Source organism: Amphiprion ocellaris, chromosome 1 (genome assembly GCF_022539595.1).
Source record: "Amphiprion ocellaris isolate individual 3 ecotype Okinawa chromosome 1, ASM2253959v1, whole genome shotgun sequence".
Classification (NCBI taxonomy): domain Eukaryota; kingdom Metazoa; phylum Chordata; class Actinopteri; family Pomacentridae; genus Amphiprion; species Amphiprion ocellaris.
The window spans coordinates 41,760,862-41,786,440 of record NC_072766.1 but is presented as its reverse complement, the minus strand read 5'-3'; the positions used below and the strand labels follow the sequence as shown (position 1 = coordinate 41,786,440).

Below are 25,579 nucleotides of genomic sequence, written 5' to 3'. Positions count from 1 at the left end.
GTAAAACTAGCTAAAATATGAAAAAACAAAACACTCTTTTGAAAAATGTGAAGAAATGGTAATATTTAAGCAATTTGGGTGCCAAAAATACCGTAAAATAACAAAATAGTCATCTCATTAAATTTTTTAAAAAAAAGCTATTTTACATTTTTCAATGTATTTTCTTTCCTTATTTTACCATTAGGTCATGTGAAATTATACATTTTTCAATCAAAATATTTAATAAATTATATTTATATATGAAAAAGCAGTAAAATTAACTATGTATGTAAAAAACAAACAAAACAAGACAACACTTTCGAAAATGTGAAGAAACTAATATTTAAGCAGTTTTGGCACAAAAAATACTGTGAAATAACAGAAAATAGTCATCTCATTTTAAAAGAAAGCATTTTTACATAATTAAAATGTATTTTCTATCCTTATTTTACCATTAATTCATGTGAATTTTTTATTCAAATTAACTCAAAATGTTTAATAAACTATATTTACATGTGTAAAAGCAGTAAAATTAGCTATAATACATAAAAAAACAACAAAAAAAACAAAACAAGACTATACTCTTGAAAAATGTGAAGAAATGGTAATATTCAAGCAGCTGGGTGCCAAAAATACTGTAAAATAACAAAATAGTCATCTCATTAAATTAAAAAAAGCCCTTTTACATAATTAAAATGTATTTTCTATCCCTATTTTACCATCAGGTCATGCGAAAATATATATTTTTTAAATCAAAGTATTTAATAAACTATATTTACATGTGTAAAATCAGTAAAATTAGCTAGAATATGTAACAAAAAAATACATATATAAAGATATGTTTGATTATATATACATTATACACTGTTGAAAACATGCTAAAGATATTTCATGTCAGTTGTAAAAACTTAACTATACAAAGTATTTCTCATTTAACAAACAAATAACGGTAAAAGTACACAATTAATCCTTTTTTTTGTTAACCATCACAACCTAATTTTTAGAAATATATTTACATGGCTAAACTTACAAAATAAAAAAATAATATTTGGAAATTTACAAAAGTATTTTGTCTTTTCATGTCAGAAAATACAGATTTTTGTTGAAAAATGTGCTAATTTATCATTATTCACAAGTATTTAGTATTATATTTGAATCTGCACATCTTCATCCTCTGCCGTTATTAGGGGGAATTGTGAGACTGGAAAAGCAACACTGCAATCTTCTTGTAATCCAATTTCTCAATAGTTCTGCAGGCTGTTAAAACTATAAACACATTACGAAAGAGGCTTTTTTTTCCATCTGCGAGATGAAAAACTATTTCAATAATTCGACACTCGAAATCAGAATTGAAGGGAATTCAATTCGTATTAAAAAGAACAAAAACGTGGTTTTTGAGAGCAGAGAGCATCTAGTTTACCTCCTGGCAGCAGCAGAGAGAAATACTTTACTGCTAAACAAACTGAGACAGAACAAACAGCCGGACCAGGTTTACTCTGCTGGATCACAGACTCCCCCTCAGCTGCTGCAGGGACAAATTATGAGCCAGGGCCCGATGCATTAACCATGCTGTTTAGACTCCATAAAATAGTCCACCCGTGTCCTCGGGGGAATAACGGAGTTCATCCAGGGACGAACGAGGAGCTTCGGCGGCTCCACAGAGACACAAAGTCCGATTAAAGCACTCAAACGCACTTCCAGTTAAGTGCAGCAGCAGCTCCGAATGAGGAGTCAGGAGCTGAAGGCTGCGGTGAAACACGACCAGATCCCAGCATGAAAGTCACACCGAGACGTTCAGGAGGAATCTGACGAGGCAGGAAGGAGCAGATAATGAAGCCGTGGACGCAAGTTTGTTTCTGCCAGGAGTCGGCGATGCGAAGCAGCAAGATCGATAGCATGATGGCACGAGTTAGTGAGGCGTGGAGAGGACATAATTAAGTCGAGGCAACAGCCGGAAACAAAACAAGATCACGCTCTTTCAAAAATGTCAAGAAACGGTGATATTCAAGCAGTTTGGGCACCAAAAATACTGCGAAATAACAGAAAATAGTCATATCATTAAAAAAAAAAGAGCAATTTTACATAATTAACCCTCATGTCATCCTGTGGGTCAAAACTGACCCGTTTTAAAGTTTGAAAATGTGGGCAAAAAAAACAGATATACTTTTTCACAGTGAAAACTTCCACATTTGAAACATTATTGGGAAATTTTTGAAAATTTTTTGGTGGAAAAAAAGAAATGCTTAAAAAAAGTCTTTTTAAGAACATTCAGGGGAAAAAAATCTTTTTTCTGAATGTTCTGATGAAGAAAATATTAGAAGTTTTACTGATATCTATGGAATCACTTTAGATATTTTTTTTTGAAGATTTTCATTAATTTTTTGAAAATATTTAAATTTTTTAAAATTCTTTTTAAAATTTTTAGCCAAATTTGGATTTTTTTAAATGAAACTTTTAATGGAAAGTTTTAAGGACTTTTTGGAATTTTCATCCTGAAGATTTTGCAAATTATTTATAAATTTGGGGAATTTTTTTACTGAATTTTTGGATTTTTTTTCAGACAAGGGAACAATATTTTTTGGTGCCCGTAAATGAAGACAACAGGAGGGTGAAAATGTATTTTCTATCCTTATTTTACCATTAGGTCATGTGAAATTTTAGTTCATTTTTTTAAAATCAAAATATTTCATAAATTATATTTACATGTGTAAAAGCAGCAAAATTAGCTATAATATGTAAAAAATAAACATATATAGAGATATGTTTAAATATATATATACTATACACTTATGAAAACACGCTAAACATATTTGATATCTGTTGCAAAAACTTCATTTAACAAATAAATAACTGTAAAAATTACAGAATGGATGTTTTTAGTTAACCATCACGTCCTAATTTATTTTTTTTTTTTACAAATATATTTACAGGATTAAAATTTAACAGTTTTATCTATCCATCCACCCATCCATTATCTATACACCACTTAATCCTCACTAGGGTCATGGGGGGTGGAGTCTATCCCAGCTGACTCAGGTGAAGGCAGGGGACACCCTAGACAGGTCACCAGTCTGTCACAGGGCTACATATAGAGACAAACAATCACTCTCACATTCACACCTACGGGCAATTTAGAATGATCAATTAACCTCAGCATATTTTTGGACTGTGGAAGGAAGCCGGAGTACCCGGAGAAAACCCACGCATGCACAGGGAGAACATGCAAACTCCATGCAGAAAGATCCCGGGAAAGCCGGGACGTGAACCAGGGATCTTCTAGCTGCAAGGTGAAAGTGCTAACCACTACGCCACTGTGCAGCCCTCAGTTTTATCTATGAAATACAAAAAAGAATATTTGTAAATAGGCAAATGTATTTTCTCGTTTCATGTCAAAAAATACACATTTTTGTCGAAAAAAATGCTAATTTAGCATTCTTCACAACCTTTTTATATTATTTCACATTAAAATTTAAAATTATTTTATTTTTGTGGGTTTTTTTGTATTTAATGAAGGATATTTCTGAGCAAAAACAATGAAAGTAGTCATAATGCTTCAGTCCGTTGAGGTCATTTTATTGATATATTCTAGTAGTTCAAAAATGTGAAATTCAGAATTTTTCAGTCCTTAAAATACATATTTTTTCCTTCAAATGACAGCAAATATCTGTAAAATAACGACATTTTCATCTGATTTAAAACAGTGACATTTTATGGTCTAACACTGTAAAATAACTAAACAAAAATTACTACAAAAAAAATACAGATTTTTAATGTGGACATTATGTTTAGTCTTAGCCTGACTTTTTCTTTTTATTTCAACATAGATTTAACATTTTTTTCTGTTATTTGACTAGTTATCATCTGTAGATTAAAAAAAGCATGGTAAATCGGTAAAATAATGAAAAAATGTACCGTTTTTGAAATAATTAAAAAAACAAATATCTGTGAAATATTTTTTTAAGATTTAAACAGTCAAACATTTAGCAATTTTATCATCAAAAATTGTAAAAGAACAAATTACTATTTTTAAAATTGGATATTATTGACAATAATTAATACTTTTACTTCTGTGATATTACTACTCAGTAATTTTTAAAAACTACAAGAATCTGTAAAATAACATTTTCAGTCCTTAAAATACATACATTTTCTTTTAAATTATACCAGATATCTGTAAAATAACATTTTTAGCCTATTTAAATGTGGTAAAACAGTGAAATTTTATGGTCCAACTTTGTAAAAAAAACAAAAATACAGATTTTTGATGTGGATATAGACAAAGTTTTAACTTGTTTTTTAATTTTTTTAAATTTCAACAGAGATTTAACAGTTTTCTGTGATTTTACTAGTTATTATCTGTAGTAGTATCTGTAGTAAAAAACATGGTAAATCAGTAAAATAATGAACAAAATCTATTGTTTTTCATATAATTTTAAAAAACAAATATCTGTAAAATAATTTTTTTTCTGATTAAAACACTGTAAAAAAAAAAGTACTTTTACCATCAAAAATTGTACAAAGAACAAATATTATTGGTAGTAATAAATACATTTTTCTGTGATTTTACTAGATATTATCTGTGGTTAAAAAAAACATGGTAAATCAATAAAATAATGAAAAAATATATTGTTTTAAATATAATTTTACAAAACAAATATCTGCAAATAAAGTTTTTTTCTGATTTAAACACACACCATCAAAAATTGTAAAAGAACAAATTCTTATTTTAAAAAATGGATATTGTCAGTAAGTAATACTTTTTAGCAGTTTCTTGTGATTTACTCGTTATTGTCAGTAATTTTATAAAACTAGAAGAATCTGTAAAATTGCAGTTACAGTTGTTGAAAATTTTCTACAGAGGAGTTTAATTTCCCGAGCTTTTGGACAGAAAATCCTCTGAGACACAACAGCGATTGGATTCGTTGTATTTAGAAGAAAGTTTGAGAAGAACTTTTGAGGAGAAAAGACTCGATACGTTCCATTTTGTTCTGATTGTTAACAGATTCCACAAAGACACCAGCAGCAGAGAAGAATGGATCCTAACAGCCCGTTCTGTCTGACTATCTGAAGAATAATTCAGCTTATCTGATTCCTTTGTGCCACTGAGCTCCAGCGTTGTAACAAAAACCTATTAAAAACAAATCAATCCCCGGCTCGATGCAACAACAACAGCAGCTCTATTTATTCTGCTGTCAGTGACGTTTGCTAAAAATTACGGCTGCTTTTTTGAGATGGAAAACTAAGCAGGAGGATGTGGAGGAGCACTGTTCGCCGTGTTGATTTTAAAGCCCTTCGGGGCGAATCTGTATTTGGGAGCAACGTTCTGTACATTTTCAATGATTTAGGTCTTCAGCATGAGCGAATAGATTTGGGCCCGGGAGCCTGAAAGTACCGCGAGACACACTAACACACTCCTGGCTGGTTTTCTTGGGGTTTGTTGACAGAAAAAAAATGTAAAATTACGCTGCCAACTTTAAGCTTTAATCTCCTGGAGTAGCTGGAAACCAGTGGCAGGTGTCGAGGCTGGTTTACCTGCAGAAGAATCACCTGACGAGGTTCAGCTTGTTCCAGACGATGAGGCCTGAAGACAGACACTCACATTAATGTATAATAAATCAAAACAAGGCAGCAGAAAAGTTTCTTTTTTTTAAAGAACTTTCCTCTGAAGTGGGGAGTGAAATCAATCCTGAGCTCTGCGGTTATCACTTATGTATATTTTAATGATCTGTTAATCCTCTATGAATAAAGAAATCAGCTCACAAAGAGAGAATATTGATGCGTTCAGGGTTGCAGGTTGTTCACCGGGATCTGAGATGTGTCTGAAATTGTTACAATAAACAAGGGAGCTCAAGCGCAGGAAACGAGCAGACACACTGGTGTGATGTTAAGGTGTTTATTTACAGGACTGTGAGCTGACTACAAGTCGAAGTAGGCAACTAACAACTGGCATTAATTCTCGGAGAACTCAAGAAAGGCGCTTCACTACAACTAGTGGTGAGGAGGACTAAATACAAAGCTAATGGCTCAAACTCACGGTGGGTAAGACCCAGGCAAGAAAGGCTAATTCTAAGATTTTGCGACTCACAACTATAACAAAACAACAGGCTCGCAAATTACTTAAGCTACAATAATACAAACTATAAACAACTTTCAAACCAATACGAATAGCTGATGCTCGGACTGGGCTCTAACTGGAAGCCTCAGGATGCGTATGGTCCAAGGCAATTGCAGCAGCTGGTAGGTGATGGTGAGAACGCCAGGTGGTCAAGTCGGCTCTGGTGAGTGAATCTCTGAGGCAGAAAGCACCAAGAGAGACAAGCGACGGAGAACCCAGGTGAGTCCAAGCAGGAACAGGTGGATCTGGAGAGGCTGTGTCACGATCCGGCACTGAGAGGTGAGTGGCATCTGGATTTATTGCAGAGTGTGTGAGGCTCGATTGGCTGCATTCCATCTGCTCCTGAACTGGCTGATGATGGTGATGATGTAGAACACCTGCCGCTACAATTACTCCATGGAAAACCTAAAAAGGAAGAAAGGGGAGGAGAGAGAAGGGGAGAGGGCACTATATGGGCCTGGCAGCTGCCAACCTGACAGAAATAAAGGTTAAAAAATCATTTCTCTGAAGGAAAGTTGGACTGAAAGTTTCTAACAGTACAGAAAACTTACCATGTGCAACTATTTACAACAAGAGTTTTGTGGTCATAGTTTATTATAAATATGTCTATCTGTGAGAGAGACACTGGACAAATAAATTTATCAATAACCCAACAAAGTCATGGCAAACTTTCCAGGTTAAATGAGTTACTTAACCACAGTTGGTATGTCAAATTTACTGTAGAAAAATCTGGATGTTAAAAAACGGTGGAATATTGTAATGTTCAGATACGTGATTGCAAATATTTTTGATTTAAATATCATAAAGCTGTAATTTTACGGTCACAGTAAATGAACAAATTACTATTTGTAAAAAAAAATAAATGCTGTAGATATTTCTAGTTTCGGCCTGTTTATGTTGGTAAGCGCAGAGCATTGTTAGGGGGCTTAGCTAGCAACGGGCACCATGATAAAGACTTGTGTGGATGTTAATGTCCTCCGACCATAGTTCACATGTTGGCATTTTGGACAAATTTCAAGTCATTTTGACAAAAAAATGTATTTATTTTGGAGAAATGTATATGCTTGTCAAGCAGAGAGCATTGCGGGAGTTTAGCTAGCGATGGTCACCATAACAAAGACTTCTGTGATGAAGTTTTGAGTAATTTTTGATTTTGTGTGGTGCTTAATGACCTCCGACCAGAGCCTACGTGTCTAAGACAAACTAGAATAAACTAGGACAGCGACTGAAATCATGTGTCTGTTGTCTAAATCAGCCATGCTTTTTACATTTCAGATCTGATCAGGATATCCCATCCTTAATTCAAGCTTTGCCAGAGTTTCCAGAGGTGTCAGATGGAAGCTGGATGCCCCTGATTTGCATAAACTATCCAAAACCTCAACCATTGGCTAATAAAAGAACAGAAAGTGCATTGTAATGTCTTTCAAAATGCAACAGAATGGACTGTGTGGCTGCTTATGTGCACTAATATACAGGAAGTGATGAAACAACGGATCCTGTAGATGTCAACAACGACTACGAGGGGTCCTCGGTTTACGACGTCATTGACCTACAGCGTTTCATCGTTACATCAGAACTGGTTACATGGAACTAGTTGATGAGTGGAGCGGATGACTATGTCGTCACACGGCGCTATCAGACGGCTTTGTTTCCATTCTCTGGTTGTAGTCACCTTGGATTGTGCTGCATTCACTAACTTTTTTCCCTTCATTATGGCTCCCAGCATAAGTCAGACTCTTCTGATGCTTGGAAGAAAAGGAAAGCCGTCTCCATGGAAGTGATATTGGATAGAATAAAACGCTCAGAGCAGGGCGAAACGCAGACAAGCGTTGGTCAAGTCGTAAAAACAGTTCAATATATTCTGTTATCTTCTTGTAAAATGATTCATACATGCATGAAAGCAGTTGGTATTCATGACTTTTATGAAGAACTGATCAATATCGTGATGCACATAATGGCTTTGTTTGTCTGTAGGAACAGAACTCCGATGTAAGTCTTGGACTCCCTGTAAACTATAGATAAATACGTCATACAACCAAACTTCAAAGAACTACCTCTAAGACCTGATCAGACTGGATCACATTAGACAGAACCCAGCTCAGGTGTGACGATAACCAGAGTAAAAATGTGTTGCAGGTATATGATCAGAACCAGCTGCAGCTCTCTGGAGGACGGTTTCAGAGCTCGGAGCTCCAACATCAAAGCCTGGACCAGCAGAACCCTCTGGCTCCGGCTCGCTGGGATTAAAGGATGTGAGACGTAGCTGGAGGCAGAACCGGGCCGAGCTGCACAAAACTTCTCCAGGAAAACTTGAGCTGCTGCGACCGTCTGACGGTGTTTGGATCGTCGCTGCACGTCAGAATATCTGAGGTGGAATTAAGAGTTTCAGCCTCCTGGCCAATGATTTAATCTGTGGTTAAAGTGGACTTTTCCCAGAGGAGGTTCTGCAGGAGTCGTTGGTCCGTTAATGGACAGATATCACCGTCTGTGGTGGTCACAGCCTCGCAGGGCTTCATTTCAATTTAAATGTGGTTTTATCAGGGTTTTTTGGAGTTTACAGCTTAAACCGGTCACTTTTTATAGCCGACTTCTGCATGACTTTCTGGTTTTGGGAGGTTTCATGAGAAACACAGCAGGGATCAGATCCTGGATCAGTCTGTGCTTATAAACGGCTAATAACTCATTATTTACTCCACATACTCTACCAATCAATAGTTTGGACACAGCTTCTCATTTAATCTTTATTTTCATGACTACTTCCATTGTAGATTCTCACTGACGGCATCAAAACGGTGAATGAACACATCTGGAACTATCTAGTAAACAAACAAGTGTGAAATGAGTCAAACCATGTTTTATATTTTAGATTCTTTGCTTTGATTCCTGCTTGACGCACTCTTCTTATTCTCTGGATGAGCTTCATGAGGTAGAACCTGTTTTGTCGAGGTTCATCTGTGGAGTTTCTTGTCTTCTTAATGGGGTTGGGACCATCAGTTGTGTTGTCCAGAAGTCAGGTTGCTCCACAGTTGACAGCCCTATTTAACCAGTGTTAGAATCCATATTATAACAAGAACCAAAGAGAAACGACAGTCCATCATTACTTTAAGAACTGAAGGTCAGTCAGTCCGAAAAATTGCAAAACTTTGAATGTTTCCCCAAGTTCCATCGCAAAAATGATCAAGTCCTACAAACTGGCTCACATCAGATAATTCCATCTGTGTTCATTCATTTTGATGTCTTCAGTGAGAATCTACAATGGAAATAGTTCTGAAAATAAAGAAAAACCAATAAATGAGAAGGTGTGTCCAAATGTTTGACTGGTAGTGTACATTCTGCTGGTCTGATGGTTTTTACTTTACTGAAGTCCACAACATTCACGTGACACAGCTACTGTTGTAACGAACTTTTGGAACAATTTTTTGAACAAAAAAATACAAAAAAAAACCAACAAAAACAAGACAAAAACATTACAAATTGAGACACAGAGCAACAACAACAAAAAAAAACAAAACGGACGAACGACATAAGCAGGACAAAAAAAGACACAAAACAAAAAAAAAATGATACACAAAACAAAGAATAAAGTGAAATACAAAATGACAAAATTAAGACAAAAAATACAAGCAAGACAAAAAGGAAACAAATCGACAAAAGTCCAAACAAGACAAGACAAAATATTACAAAAATGATACAAAATAACAAAAGCGAGACGCAAAACAACAAAAACATGATAAAAATATTACAAAAATGACACAAAATGAAAAAAATAAGACAAAAAAACACGAGACAAAAAGGAAAGACAAAATGACAAATCAGACAAAAAGACAAATTGCAAAAAGGAAGCACAAAACGACAAAAATGAGAAAACAAAAACATGAGACAAACGACAAAAAAACAAAAACAAGACAAAATATTACAAAAATGAGACACAAAATGACAAAAAAGAGATACAAAATGACAAAAGCGAGAAACAAAATGGCAAAAACACGAGACAACAAAAGTCAAACAAAAAAGGACAAAGAACAACAAAAACAAGACAAAATGTGACAAAAATGAGACAGAGCAACACAAAAATTACATTAGCAAGACAAAAAAAGACACAAAAACAATAAAACAAGGAATAAAGTGAAACACAAAATGACAAAAGACAAAAAACACGAACGAGACAAAAAAGGAAACAAAATGACAAAAGTCAGACAAAGAAAAGACAAAAAACAACAAAAACAAGACAAAATATTACAAAAATTAGACACGAAACGACAAAAGAACTTACTTTATGATCCAAACAACTTGTCATGGTCTAGAAAATATTTTAAATTGATAGTTTTACTAATTTACAATCTGCAGTTAATGTCTTCTCTGGAATTTTTACTGTTTATAAAGTCGGGCCAGATTGGACCCTCTGGAGGGCCGGTTTTGGTCCGTGGGCCGCATGTTGGACACCCCTGGTTTGTAGTATTGTTGTGCTGTTTTGTCTCAACAGTGGATTAATTCAGTTTAATAACAGTAAATAATAACAATAATAAAAATAAATGTGTTTTTTCTTAAACTTACACATAATTATTGGTGAATATTTCACATAATAAATAAATATTAACATAAAACGTGAAACCAAGTTTACATATTTGAAATCTTTATGAGAAGAAAGCAGAATAATTTTGATTCTCTTGTTAAAAAGCTGCTAATTAGGGAGCAGCAGATAATTTAGTGTCTCTGAGATCCACGTGCACAATACTTATTTATCATTAGAAGGGAATATGGGTCAACGCTGCAAACACACATCTGCTGGAGCTTTTTCAGCCTAATCACATCTCTGGAAACAGTGGCAGGAAGCTGCAGTGTTTTATTTTTCAAGCCTCACTGTGTCGACATGAAGAATAAATGCTGCTTTAAACTCAGATATACAGATGCTATCGCTGCGTCCTGGTTTCTGCTGAGTCCTTGGCTAAAAGCATCGCTGCGGAAACGTGATTTAGTTCACAGAAAATATGTTTCAGTAAAAGAACATCTGACATTTAATCTGGCATCAGTGAATCAGGCCACGTTTGCTGCTCATTCTGACGGCTTGAAACTGATATTTGCTCCTTTACCGCTCGGTGTGAAGACGTTTCCCATAAACTAAGCACGCAGGCTTAAATATTAAAAGGCGAAGATGCAAATAAACCAGTTTAAATGTGGAAACCGGAGCTCAGCGAAGGCCTGAGAGGCTCCGGTTGGTGGCAGCAGGACAGAAATAGCTGCAGAGAAACTGGCAGAAGGATCCACTGACCGGCTTCCTTCAAACCCTCGGTGGAGAGGATGATTTGTGAGGCTGGTTTTACTCTGTCGCCCTGCCAGGAACGCAGCCTGCAAGACCTTTGATATGTTGGACAGAAAAAGAGCCGCTATGTTCCGACTCGACTGTTTACAGAAGATGAAAAGGAAAAAGCACACAGCATAAATTAATGAGGCGCTGGAGAAAACAATCGCAGTAACGCTCGGAGTTTGGGAGGCTGCGTGACGAGAATGAAGCCGGAGCGACTTAAAGCTGCTTCTACCTTCCAGTGCTGTTGTTTTCCTGCGTAGGCTGGAAGCTCCGAGTCCACATTAACGCCTAATAAGACCCCAGATGCAGTTTTAGTTCCATAAACCAGGTCAAACACAGCAACTGCAGAGGGCACCTCGATTAGGAATGTTTCAGTGAAAAGACAGAAAAGGAACTAAATATATAAACGCAAACTGCTCAGAGTCATAAAGAGGCTTCAGGAAGCTCATTTATGAACAAAAAGAACACAGTATAGCAAATAAACGGTCCGCAACTGTCATTTTAAAACATAATTACTGTTGTTTTACTGATTATCCTTGTTTTGTCTGGATGCTGTCCAGCAAAAATACACAAGAAATATGAATTTACGCATTACCAATTAAAAAACAAACAAACAAACAAAAAAAACAGGCCAAAACTGTAAATCATGTCCACAACAAAAATCTGTACTTTTTTTTTTTTTTTTAGAAATGGTAGTTATTCAAAAATAAATAAATAAAAGTTTTACTGTAAAATCACACCAAGTCACTTTATTTAAATCAGCAAAAAAATCACTATTTTACTGATTTTAAAAAAAATGTATATGAAAAATACTGAAAGGAGTGATTTTTAAAAAAAAATTCTCCTTCTTCTGTTAAATTTTATATAATTTCTAGTAAAAACAACGAGGACAACAGCAACTGGCTACAACCAAACATCATGTCCACATCAAAAATCTGCATTATTAGAAATGATAGTTACTTAAAATAAATAAATAAAAAGTTTGACGGTAAAATTCCATTAGGTCACTGTATTTAAATCTGAAAAAAACTATATAAAATCACCTTTTCAGATAAAAATTAAACTCAAATGTATTTTAAAAATACTTAAAAATAGTGATTTTTTAAAGCTGTTTTATAAAGATTCTCCTTGTTTTGTTAATTATAAATAATACCTAGTAAATCAAAAACAAGAACAGTAAACTAAGTAAAACATTGAAAAAAAACACGCTTAAACCGAACATCATGTCCACATCAGAAATCTGTTTTTAGAAATGGTAGTTATTTTAAATAAATAAATAAATAAATACAAGTTTGACTGAAATCCCACTAGGTCTCTGTATTTACATCAGCAAAAAACATCACCATTTTACAGATTTAAAAAATAAAATAAAATGTATATTAAAAATACTGAAAAAAGTGATTTTTTTAACTGTTATTTTAAACATTTTTCTTGTTTTGTCCAGATGCCATTCAATAAAAATACAGAAAAAATATTAATTTACATGTTACCGACTGAAAATAAAAATGGCCAAAATTGAAATACTTTCCACAATAATCTGTATTTTTTTAGAAATAGTAGTTACTCAAAATAAATAAAACTTTGACTGCAACATCACACTAGGTCACTGTATTTAAATCAGCAAAAAACATCACTATTTTACTGATTCAGAAAAATGTGTGTATATTAAAAATATCTTAAAATAGTGAATATTTTTTAATTGTTATTTTAAAGTGTCTCATTGTTTTGCTAAATTACAGATACTCTCTAGTAAAAAAAAAGTGTAAAATTAACAAAATAGAAAAATTTAAAAAATAAAATTTGGACTTATTTTTACTATTTGCACTCATACCACACCATAAAAATACTCAACAAATAAAACTACTGCATGTTATTTAATTCAAAGTACTAAAACCACATTATAAAAATATTCCATAACAAGTGAAACTACTGCATGAACAATGTTATTCCACTAAAAGTACTGGTACCACACTGAAAATAGTTCGTAACAAGTAAAAGTACTGCATCAAAATGTTGCTTAAATAGAGAGTATATAAGTATGATCACGCAGTGTACTTTATTGCTAATTTAATATTAGATTGCAACTAACTGAAAATTTAATCTAGAATAAATTTAATGATTTTTTTCATCTCAGTTGATTCATATAAAAAAAAAACAACACAGAAAATAGCTTAGAAAAACGCCTGTTATCACAAACTCTAACATGATTTCATTCACTAAAATAATTCAAAGTAAAGACACCATTACAGGCCATTTGAGTCAGAATTTGTGAACGATTTAATATTACAATTCAATTTTAATATTTTAATTGACTGGATAAAGTTATTATTATTTCTCTCCTGGAAAGCACCGTGGCTCAGTGTCAGCAAATTAAAAAATGCTGTACAAATAAAGGCTACTTTATAAATCTGACAAAAGTACACATTTCTGTCTTTAAATCTACTTTTACGAACCTCTACTCAGTTTAAAGAGGCTAACAGTTTATTTGGAGTATTTTCAACACCACAGCCCCTTTAGGCTAACAGGCTAGCTCTTAAAGTTAGCTACGTTGGTGATTTAGCTCTTTTTAAAGTGTATTTAAAGCGACAAATTAAGTGGTAGCAAGACATAATTCTATATCAGTGATTGGCTAACGTTATTTTTAGGGTATATGTTGAAAATTTGGTGCTAATAGTGAATTTTGCAGCTGCTAACGCTAGCTAGCGTCACTTACCTGTCGGCTATTTTGTGTTGCTGTGGACGTAGCAGGACGATGTTCCTTCTTTGTAGCTTCATCCAAAGACTTAAATTTATTCCTTCAGCTGCTCGTGACTTTCCTTCTTTCTTTGACTCGGACAGTGTCCTGGTAAAGTTATTTCTTCTGCTTCTTTTTCTTCTTCTTGGTGATTTTCTGCCTCTGGTTTGGACAGTGGAGCCTGAAACAAAATGTCCGTTGCAGTTAAAACCTGAACTGACTCCTCATTGGTCGATCGAGACTTTCTGACTTCCTGGATGTAAAAAAAACGATTTAATTCTGATGTTCTGCAAGTTTGTAATTAATTTAACTAATTAGCTCAGTAATCAGTAGCAGGTGAAGACAGGATATTTTGCTTTTTATTGTTGCTGTTTATGACTTTTTAACTCGTCCACTGGGGCCACAAAATAATTCCTCCTCCAAAATAATAAAGTCTTGAATGACTTTAACATTTGATTTGTCTGAAAAGTTAAAAAATACATATAAGCCGAAACATTTCTGTACAGCCCGGTAATGCAAAAATTAATAAAAATATTGTCATAATTTAGATGTTTTTTAACTTTAGTAACTGTTTGGAATAAATTCAGCGTTCTAGAATGACTGAAAGGATTTTTTAGTGGAGCACATCTGCATAGAAAATTTTTAAAAAAGTTTTCTCTAATGGTTAAATGCTGGAGACGAATTCTAAAATAGTTTTTAGCCCTGAATGCATTTAAATCAGGCTTTGTGGAGCCGATTTAAATATTCTAACTTACTAGTCGCGTCACCTCGGGTGTTTTTCCTCACTGTAGCTGAATATTTCCAGACGACTGAGTTATTTATTTGGAACCAAATCTTCCTGTTCCTGCTTATTTTACTGTGGACTCAACAAAGTCTGAGTATTTTAACAATAAATAAATAAATTAATTGAATTAGAATAGATAATATTAAACTTCTCTTGCAGATAATTTTTTATTTTCATCAAACAGAAAAAAAATTGTGCTCTATCTGTTAATTTGCCTTTTTAAAAAAATGTATTTTAGATTATTTTATTGTGCAGCTCTATTGTGGAGACATTTCATTAAAAATCATAATTCTATGTATAGTATACATATTAAAATATATAATATGTATGTAAATCTGCATTGTTAAATTAATACAATAAATAATAGTGTGTGGTCCTAACCAAAAATATTTTTTCCTTTAGAATTTATGAAAATAATTTACTTAGCGAAGCATACATAAAATGTTTTAGTAGTCTTAACCTGGAATTTTATTCTAAATAAATAATGATAAAATGTATATGGATAAAAATGTGTAATAAATATTAATGATATAATAAAAATATCAAATATTGTTTTAAATATTATTTTATTGGATAAATTTGCATAATAAATATTATAAATTAACTTCAAATAATTTAAATTGTATCATAAATTTATTAAAAAAACTTCAAATAATTTAATAAATTATACAGTCTTTATTTTGAAATTAGCTGAGCAAATTACCACCAAATTATCACCAAAGTTTTTAGAATCAATCTTCTAGTTCAACATAATATTCAGCCTAAACCAAAATGAAATAATGAAAGCAGAGCAGACAAAAGTCCGACTCGGGTGAACAGTACTAAAGCAAAGTTTATTAGAATAAACAAAGAAAACATCACAAAGACAAAATAGCTATAAATCTATGGTTTTCTCGTCTCGTTTCTCTGACAGCGTGTTTTTTTACTCCAGACTTCAGCCTTGAAAAGTGGAAATCGGTCGGATTTGAACGGCGGGGAGTCGACGGACCGGAGGAAGCTTTAGGGGAAGGAAAACTCCGGCTTTTTCCTATTTTATAGCCACACATTTTTCCAAACAGACTCAGGCACACACACACTCGGACACACTCGGACCAACGTCTCCACTTTGGCCTCAAACAGGAGCTTCCGGTTCGTCTCCAGACTGAAGGACGAACGTGCACGCGCTGTTTATTTATACCTATTTACAAATCTGCAAACACCATTCTGTCTCCTAGTGGATCCTCGTCAGCTCCTCCACGATCTTTATCACCTCGTCCACCGTCGCCTCGCGCTTCATGCCGCTGCCGTCGTCGATCTGGAATAAAAAAACACCGACAGAGAGCCTCAGAACCGGGATTTAATCACATTTACACAAGTTATGCTCCTGATTTGGCTTGTTTTCAGGTCTCATAAGCTGATCTATAGTCTGTAGGTTCTCTCTTCTATCCCTTTTTTTTTCATATTTTATCAGCATATTTCTATGTCTGATCTTTATGTCATCATCTAAAAACAAGTTCAGGTTGATGAGCAGCTAAAGCAATTTTTAATATTTTTGTGTTTTTGCATAATTTGTGCATCTTTTTGTGCTATTTTTGTGTCTTTGTGTCGTTTTTCTGTCATTTTAGCATCTTTTGCTTCAGTTCTTTTTTTATTTAGAATTTTTGTACATTTTTTACATCTTTTTCTGTCATTTATGCATTTCATGCTATTTTTTTCTTTTTGTGCTTATATATATATATATATATATATATATATATATATATATATATATATATATATATATATATATATATATATATACACACACACACGCACACACGCACACATATTATATATACCGTATTTTCGCGACCATAAGGCGCACCGTATTAAAAGGCGCAGTCTCAGTTCCGGGTGCTATTTCTGTATTTAACACATACATAAGGCGCACCGGATCATAGAGCGCGTGCAGCTAAAACATACCTGTACTAGCTGAAAACATGCATGCTAGCGTGTGTTTTAAAAAGGGCAGCGGAAGCAAAACTGAGTTCAGTTGTACTTTATTGAAGTATTTAGCAATGTTTTCACGTTGTTTTTTGATCAATCCTCATTCACAAATCCATCAAAGTCCTCATCTTCTGTATCCGAAATGAACAGCTGGGCTAGTTCTCCATGGAACACGCCAGGTTCCCGCTCGTCATTGTCAGAGTCAGTCTCGTTGCCGTGCGGCTCCTCATAAATGATGCCGGCTTTTGCGAGAGCTCGAACAACAGTGCAAGCAGACACGTTAGCCCAAGCATCCGCAATCCATTCACAAATTGTGGCGTAACTCGCCCGGCGCTGCCTCCCAGTCTTAGTAAAACTGTGTTCGCCATCTGTCATCCATCGCTCCCACGCCGTTCGCAACTTCACTTTGAACGCCCTGTTTACAGCGATGTCCAGCGGTTGGAGTTCCTTCGTCAAGCCTCCCGGAATGATAGCAAGCTCCGAGTTCATTTGCTGCACTTGGTTTTTCACAGCGGCTGTGAGATGGACGCGCATGGAGTCACAGATCAACAGGGACGGTGACGCCAAACCCATGTTGTTTTACATAATGCACATACCAGCACTATGTACCAACTGGGGGCGTGTCTTTAGCGTCTTCTTTCACGCCCACACTTCCCCCTTTAACGTTCTCATGCTGTCCTCTGTCACGTCCTCCTTTTCTCTATCTAAGCAGCGTGTCGGCAGGAAATGATCTCAGTCAGTCAAGCGGAGCTCATCAAAGTTACACAACATTTACACATTTTGGAACTCGGTGTACACATAAGATCCACCGCATTATAAGGCGCTCCGTCCAGTTTGGAGAAAATGTAAGACTTTGAAGTGCGCTTTATGGTTGTGAAAATACGGTACATGTACATATATATAATACTTGTTTTATACAGATATTCGTTGTTGGTTATACTATTGTTGTTTTTTTTGGAAGTGCCAACAAAGTTGCAGAAATGCAATGACAATAAATATCCTGGAATCCTATCTGTAATGTTTTTGCCATCTTTTTGTCTCGTTTGTGCATCTTTTCATGATATTTTTGACTCTTTGTGTCATTGTTTTGTCATTTTAGCATATTTTGCTTCAGCTTTGTGTCTTTTTCTAATGTTTCTGTGGCATTTCATGCTATTTTCAGGCATGGCAACAGCAAATTTTGATTTCATCTGAAAATATTCGGTATACAATCTTCAGGGGGGGTTCAGGGGGGGTGCAGCCCCCTGAAGCTGAGAGGTTTTCAGTAAAATAGAGGTGATTTAGAATGAAAAACATGCATAGAATTACAGAAGACTAGACTGTAATGAATAAGTTAATTTAATGAAAAGTTAACTTACTTTTTCTTCAATGTTGTCACTGCATTTAGTCCTACAATTTTTACAGTTCTATAGGTCTTTTAACACTATTTACACTGGAGTTCTACACTGGTCACAAAGTCACTTCTAATGTCACAGTTTCCTCTATGAAGTCAGCTGTGTCAGTTTTTTTTTTACATTTCCAGAACACTCTTTAAACACTATCAGGGATTCATTTTGCCCTTTACCGTCACTTTTCTCTCAAGCCAATTCAATCGGAACTTGTTTTTGACACTTTTATCTATTTCTAGCACCGATGACTCTTGATCTTTCGATAAAAACCTCATGATTCCACCGAAAACGATCCCAATAGCTCAAAATTCCAACACGAACATGCCGCCATGAATTGCAACAAAAGAATGCATCGAGCAATTTGATTGGTCCAATCGTTGGCAGCTAACCAATTTCGACCAATCGCAAGGCCTTTTACAATGCAGCAGGAGCTAGACTGGTTCTCTTTGTCTGTTACGCTGCAGGAGAAACGCCGAGCGCTTCTCAAAAACCGGGAGAAGAGTAACAAAAACATACCTCACCCCCCCTAAAATTTTCTTAACGGATTTGGACGATTCACAGAAACGATCAATTTGAAAATTAAAACGGCAGATTTCCGCGGAACGGCGGAAAATTGCCATGCCTGTATTTTGTCTTTTTGTGTCATTTTTCTGTCATTGTAGCATGTTTTGCTTCAGTTTTGCATCCTTTCTAGCATTTTTGTGACTTTTTTGTGTCATTCGTGCATCTGTTCTTTCTAGTTTTTGTGTAGTTCTAAGTGTGTCATTCTGCACAGAAGACATCTCTGACTTCTCTCTCCTTCTTCATGTTGTTCTGTTTCCACAGAGCTGCAGGACTTTAGACTGAAAAATGAGCCCCAGTAAAGAAAAACAAAGTTAAAAAAATCTGCTGCTCAGAGCTCACTGGGTTAAATCATTTTATGCAGAAATGTGAAGATGTGACAGTTGAGTGTATTAAACTGTATCATGAAGCTGCTTCTTCTTGTCTGATATTTAATATCTGGATTCTGGACTCTTCTTTGAGGGAAAACATGACATTTGATGACATCTATAAAGTTTTATGACTTCAGAAAAGTCCGATCCTTAAAATCATGCTTAGCTGCAGCCCTAATTTTCACACAGTTACCAAAAAACAAGCACATTTTCAGTTGCAGATTTGCTGGTGAAGAACTGTTGCTGTGATATTTTCTATTTTTGAATAAATCTCAGTAGATTCTTGGCTTTAAACTCGGTCTGCTGGCAGAGAAAGCTCCCTGATAAACTGGACTGCCTCTTTATCAGCCGTTCTTGAGAGAAAAACGAGGAGCTGTGTTTGTTCGGGAGCTAAAAGTGAGTTTTTTTCTTTCTTTTTAAAGCAGAACATTGTTTTTTGTTTATCTGCCAGCAGTGCTTTTGCCACCTGTTCTGCTGTTTCCAGATCCCAGGGCGGACAGAGCGGCTAATAAAAGCGTCTGAAGGGTCTGTTTGGGTTCAGCTCTGGTTTAAGCTCGCTTTGTTTCTGCACCAGATGCTTCAGTTGGACCTTCTGCTCCGTTAACAGCTTCACGCTGCGCTGCGTTATTGTTGCTGCAGCTTCACACTCCAGTCAGTGGCAGGTCAGCGCTAACAGAGCTAACAGTTAGCGACGCTGAGCAACGCTTCAGCGCTTTAACATCGTTTTATAGAGTCACAACTTATTCAGGCTGAACTGAAACTACTGAAGACATCAGGAAGAAGATGCTCAGAATATTACTGTATTATCATAAAAAGATAATCAGCTGTATGTGATGCAGAAGTTTCCTATAATAAAGAAACGTCCAAATATTAAAACCTGATCTAATATTGCGTTTCTATAATGACTTATGATTATTATATGCAGCTTCACAGTTGATGTAAAATCTAATGAATCTTCTGGGAACTCAACAGTGAATCTGCTCGTTTAGTAAAGATATAAATCCTGTCTCTGCAGTTTTACATAATGAACAGCAAATACGGCAAAGATTAAGTAGCTGTCAATAAGCTAAGCTAACTTAATACAGTTTTATTATTAATATTAAATATTTAGTTATCAGGGATGTCCAATCTAAGCATTTTAAAACTCACTGGTATCTGCACGAATCTAAGACCTATCCTTTTCACATGTAAAGGGAGAACACAATGTGTGGCCGGACTAGAGATGCAAATTTAGCCCATTTTCCTCATTAATAATCAGCCCTGTTACTCAATCAATGAATTCATTACACAAATTTGGCACAGTGGACATTTATTAGGTGGTGAAATTGAAGATTTGGGCAAGAAAATCGACTCACAACCACATTTTAACTCTGGTCGGAGGTCATTAAGCGTCACAGAAGTCTTTGTCATGGTGCCAGTTGCTAGCTAAACGCCTGTGTGTGTATTATTGGGGAAAATGGTATCAAGGTTGGGACTGGGTATCAGATAGTAAATATTAATTCACTTGAGTTAGTTTGGAGGCAAAAAATTTGATCAAGAGATCCCTAAAACGCACCTGTTACAAGATGATTTCCAAGCCTTTCAGGTTTAAAACTGTTGCTACAGCAGCAAAACTGGAAAGAATTACAACTTTTGGCAGTAACACCTGAAGAAAAAACCCAGTATCACTCTCAAAGATTTGTAGAACGACCTGAAGGAGACAGACTTTAAGAAAATATACTAAACGAGCAAAGACTTCAAGACTTGGAGCATATTTTCGTAGCCAAAAAGCAAATAAAAAGTCAACTTGAATGCGAAAACAAACATGTAAATAGTTCTGAAGAGTTGTTTTATGAGGCTAAACTAAAAATGTGTTCATCCACAGATCTGCTGTATGTCTGGATAAGATGGAAAACATCAACATGATAGAAGAACACCGTCTCAAAAGTCCATCTACTGCAAAAACATTCAAACTTTATTACCTGACAGGAATGTTAAATTCCTATTCTGAACAAGAATTGATGCTCAGTGTGTAAACCGAAGCTGAATTTTGATCCCAAGTCGACCAAAGCTTTGTCAGAAATCACTCCTGAAATATCCTCAGCCTTCTTCTCTGTCAGCAGATCTGAATCCTCTAAAATCTTTGGTGGGATTTAAAGATTAAAAGCAGCAGCAAGGACACCAGAGGACATAAGTGAAGCTTCTGCAACCGAGAAAACAGCTGATAAAGAGATGTGAGAAAGCGGGAACATTCACTGGAGGGCGAAAAGGTCAGACGAAGTAAAGCACGAGTCTGGAGTTGAATAATTATCGGGGAGCAAATAAAAACTGTGTGTCTGAAAATTATTTGGAAGTTTTGGAGAAAATCCGGAGGGACGGGAAGGTTAATTAAATTAAAAAAATAACTGAAAATGAACCTGTTTATCACCACAACTGATTAAAAAAACAAGAACAAACTGTGCAGACGGAAAAAAGAGGAAAATAGTATGTCTGTTTCTTGAATCATTTGGGATTATCAAGAAAATGAATCAAATCTAAAGTCTCGAATTGTGATATTGCATCAAAATCACGGTAAAAAATTACCAGAAATATACAATTAGTAGTAGTCAAGCTGTAAAAAAAAACTCACTCAGAATGCTGCCTGTTTGCCAAACATATACACTCCTCCAAAATGACTCCATTTTTTTTTTTTTTTTTTAAATCAAAAATGACTCAAAACTTGTCCACAGTGACAGCATTCAAGCTCTGGTCAGAGGTCATTAACCACCTCAGAAGTCTTTGTCATGGTGCGCATTGCTAGCCAAACTCCCATAATGCTCTCTGCTTGCCAACATGAACTGTAGTCTGAGTGACGCCTCCTCTGGTCTCTACAGTATTAAACAGTAAGAGGGTAACGAGGTACGACTACTGAACCCAAAAACTTGACCAAAACGTCCTGAAACTTTTTTAGATTGACTCAAAATTTGTCTAAAATCTTTAAAATTTGTTCATGATTCACAGAATTGTTCGAAACGCTTGAGTTATTTGGTTGTCAACCATGTGCAATGGAGTAATTTTAATAACTTTAATGGACTTGAAGTGTGTATTGTCACTGTGATATACCGGTTTGTCTTAGGTCAGAGGTCATTAACCACCTCAGAAGTCTTTGTCATGGTGCCTGCTGCTAGCTAAACTCCTACAATAATCAATTAGTTGTTAAGTCCAGTGGTGTACGGTGGGCGTTTTAGACCATGAATGCCATTAGGCTACAGAAATGCTGTTCAAACAACTGTTGTAATTTATGAATTCTGGTCGGAGGTCATTAATCACCACAGAAGTCTTTGTCATGGTGCCTGTTGCTAGCTGAACTCCCACTGTACAAATTTGCCAAAAATAAATAATTAGTAGTTATCAAAGTCAATAAAAAACTAAAAATTCTGTGCTCCTTGCTGGAATCAATAAGCCGCGACTGACTCAGCTGTGATTAACAGTCATGTAACAAAAATTGAGGAACGTTTCGGCTGAACTGCAGGCTTTGTTTACATGGAGCAGAGATTTAATTTTTTTCTTTATTCTGATTTACTTGAAGTTAAAGGAGGAGAAGTAGCTTGATTCCCACCTGCAGAGTGCTGACCACCTCCTGCATCTTGGCTCGGCCCAGGTCCAGGAAGCTCTCGATCAGATCTCCATCGATGAATCCGGTCGCCTGCTCCGTCTTCCTCTCGGTATGGAAAGACCTCCAGGTGCAGCCGAGTCAAGGAACAGAATCAATACGAGGCGGCGAACAAAAACATATTTCATCTCACAATAAAACATATTTCACCTCCAGATCAGTCGATAGATGTGAAGGAAGTCTGAAGAAAACAGTTTGGAGCTTTAATAGCGTTTATCAGCCAGTTAGGATGGTTGAAACTATAAATAATTAAGCTTTGACTGCCAAATATTCAATAAAATGCAAGAATTTTTACCATTTTGAAATAAAATGACCATTTTGAAGTATAATTGTGATTATATTACTCAGTTTCACACTTGTAGTGCTACTTATAATGTATTGTTGGACATATTTTAGTCTGTTTACCAGCTAGTTTTGTGAACAAAAACCAAAAACTGACGCCGCACTGAGTAAAACTGGCAGTTTTAATTTTTGTGAATGTCAAATTTAATCTTTTGCACCACTTCTAAGTAGAATTATGATTACATTACTCACTTTGACTGTTCTAGTTTTACCTATAATTCAATTTTTGCCATAAATTATTGTTTTTTGCTAAAACAAACAAAATATGATGCTGCACTTAGTTAAATTGCTATTTGACTCCTCTAGTTTTACTGCTATAATGCATTTTTGACATATTTTAGTCTGAATCCTGCTTATTTTGCTAATAATAAAAATCAAAAACCAATGTTGCACTGAGTGAAATTGTTATTTGAGTGTTCTTGTTTACTTCTTTAATAAATATTTTGACATAATTTAGTCTGTTTACTTGCTAACAAAAACCAAAAATCAATGCTACACAGAGTAAAACTCGCAAATTTGCTCATTTTCGCAAAAAAAAACTAACAAAACTTAAAGTAACAGCTTGGATTCAGAACTGCATTTAAATTGGGTTGGTTTCAGGAAGAAAACTATAACTGTATTTCAAACATACAGAATACTTGATAATATGAAATACTTTTGTCCTACTTGATCCCAAATTATTCTAAACATATGAGCTCTGGTCAGAGGTCATTAACCACCTCAGAAGTCTTTGTCATGGTGCCCATTGCTAGCTAAACTCCCACAATAATCAAATAAGTCCAATGGCATACCGTGGACGTTTTTGACCATGAACGCCATTAGGCTACAGAAATGTTGTTCCAACAACGCTTTTAAATTTATGAGATCTGGTCAGAGGTCATTAACCTCCTCAGAAATCTTTGTCATGGTGCGCATTGCTAGCTAAACCCCCACAATGCTCTCTGTTTGCCAACATGAACTGAGGCCTCTATAGAATTAACCACTAGAGTGGTAAACAGGTACGACCGCTAAACTCTAAAACTTGACCGAAACGTCTTGCAACTTCTCCAGAAAGACTCAAAACTAGTCTAAAATCCTTAAGACTGGTTCATGATTTTCCAGGTCGTAGACTGATATTCATTCATTTCATAAACCTACTGGAGGAGGAGCTTGGAGGTAAACTCTGAAGCACATTTCGATCAGACGGCACCAAGGCCAAAAGATCACAGACGTTCAATGAATGGTAGAAAATACATCTTTTGGACCTTCTGTATGGAAAGAGTCATAATTTATTTCTAAAGCGCCGCCTCAGACCTTAACGACAAAGTTCTGACCACTGACAAGGTCTTCTATCTGCTGCTGCACCTTGAAGTGAAAATTAAATTCCTGTTGTTCATTTTTAGTCTTGTAGCTTCACTAAAATACTGTATGAAGAGAAAATGATGTTTCTATTAGTGGTGAATGTTAAAGTTCATCTATTAAACCACTTCTAAGTAGAATTATGATTACTGCTATAATGCATTTTTTGGACATATTTTAGTTTGTGTACCAACTTACTTTGCTGTAAAAACCAAAAAGTGATGCTGCACTGAGTGAAAATGGTATTTAGTTCTTCAGGTTTTACTTTAATAATGCATATTTTGTAGTCTGACTCCTGCTTATTTTGCGAATAAAAACCAAAAAAATGATGCTGCACTGAGTGGAATTGTTGTTTAAGTGTTCTCAGTTTTCTTCTTTAATGCATATTTTGACATATTTTAGTTTGTTTACCTGTCTATTTTGCCGATAAAAACCAAAAACCAACACTGGAGTGAGTAAAATGATTAAGTGTTGTAATTTTGCTGCTTTGCTGCATTTTTGGACTTGTTTTAGTCCGTTTATATGCTCTTTTTGCTAATAAATAAAAAGAAACGGACTCTACACTGTGTTAATTGTCACATAAGTGTTGTCATTTTGCTGCTATAATGCATTTTCTGACATATTTTAGTTTGTTTACTTGCGAATTTTGCTAATAAAAACCAAAAACCAATTCTATACAGTTCTGATGGTAAATATTAGTTATTCTATTACTGCACTTCTAAGGAGAATTGGGATTATATTACTCACTGATTCCTCTGATTATTCTGCTACAATGCATTTTCTAATAAATATTTTAGTCTGTTTACCAACTTTTTTTGCTAAAAAAACAAAACAAAACCGACGCTGGAGTGAGTAAAATTGTTATTTAACTGTTCTAGTTTTGCTGCTATAATTATTTTTTGACATATTTTAGTTTACCAACTTATTTTGCTAATAAAAAGCAAAAACTGACGCTGCACTGAGTAAATTGTTATTTAAGTGTTCTTGTTTTACTGCTAAAATACATATTTTGACATATTTTAGGCCGTTTACTTGCTCTTTTTGCTCATAAATAAACATAAACGGA

General features: G+C 35.0%; 2 protein-coding genes across 2 annotated transcripts in view; both read right to left on the bottom strand.

The window, feature by feature from the left end:
* The window catches only part of LOC129350805 (uncharacterized), a 31,191-nt gene extending 16,779 nt beyond the window's left edge, over positions 1-14,412 (bottom strand). Inside the window, exon 1 of the mRNA XM_055018408.1 lies at positions 14,113-14,412. The gene's annotated coding sequence lies outside the window, so the exon portion shown is untranslated. The remainder of the gene's footprint in view (positions 1-14,112) is intronic.
* Positions 14,413-15,731: 1,319 nt separating this feature from the next.
* The window catches only part of ddb1 (damage-specific DNA binding protein 1), an 89,195-nt gene continuing 79,347 nt past the window's right edge, over positions 15,732-25,579 (bottom strand). The window contains exons 26-27 of the mRNA XM_023289613.3: positions 22,780-22,903; positions 15,732-16,211 (exon numbers count right to left, since the gene is read on the bottom strand). Coding sequence (XP_023145381.1) covers positions 16,128-16,211; positions 22,780-22,903 — 208 coding nt within the window. The 3' untranslated portion in view covers positions 15,732-16,127. The remainder of the gene's footprint in view (positions 16,212-22,779; positions 22,904-25,579) is intronic.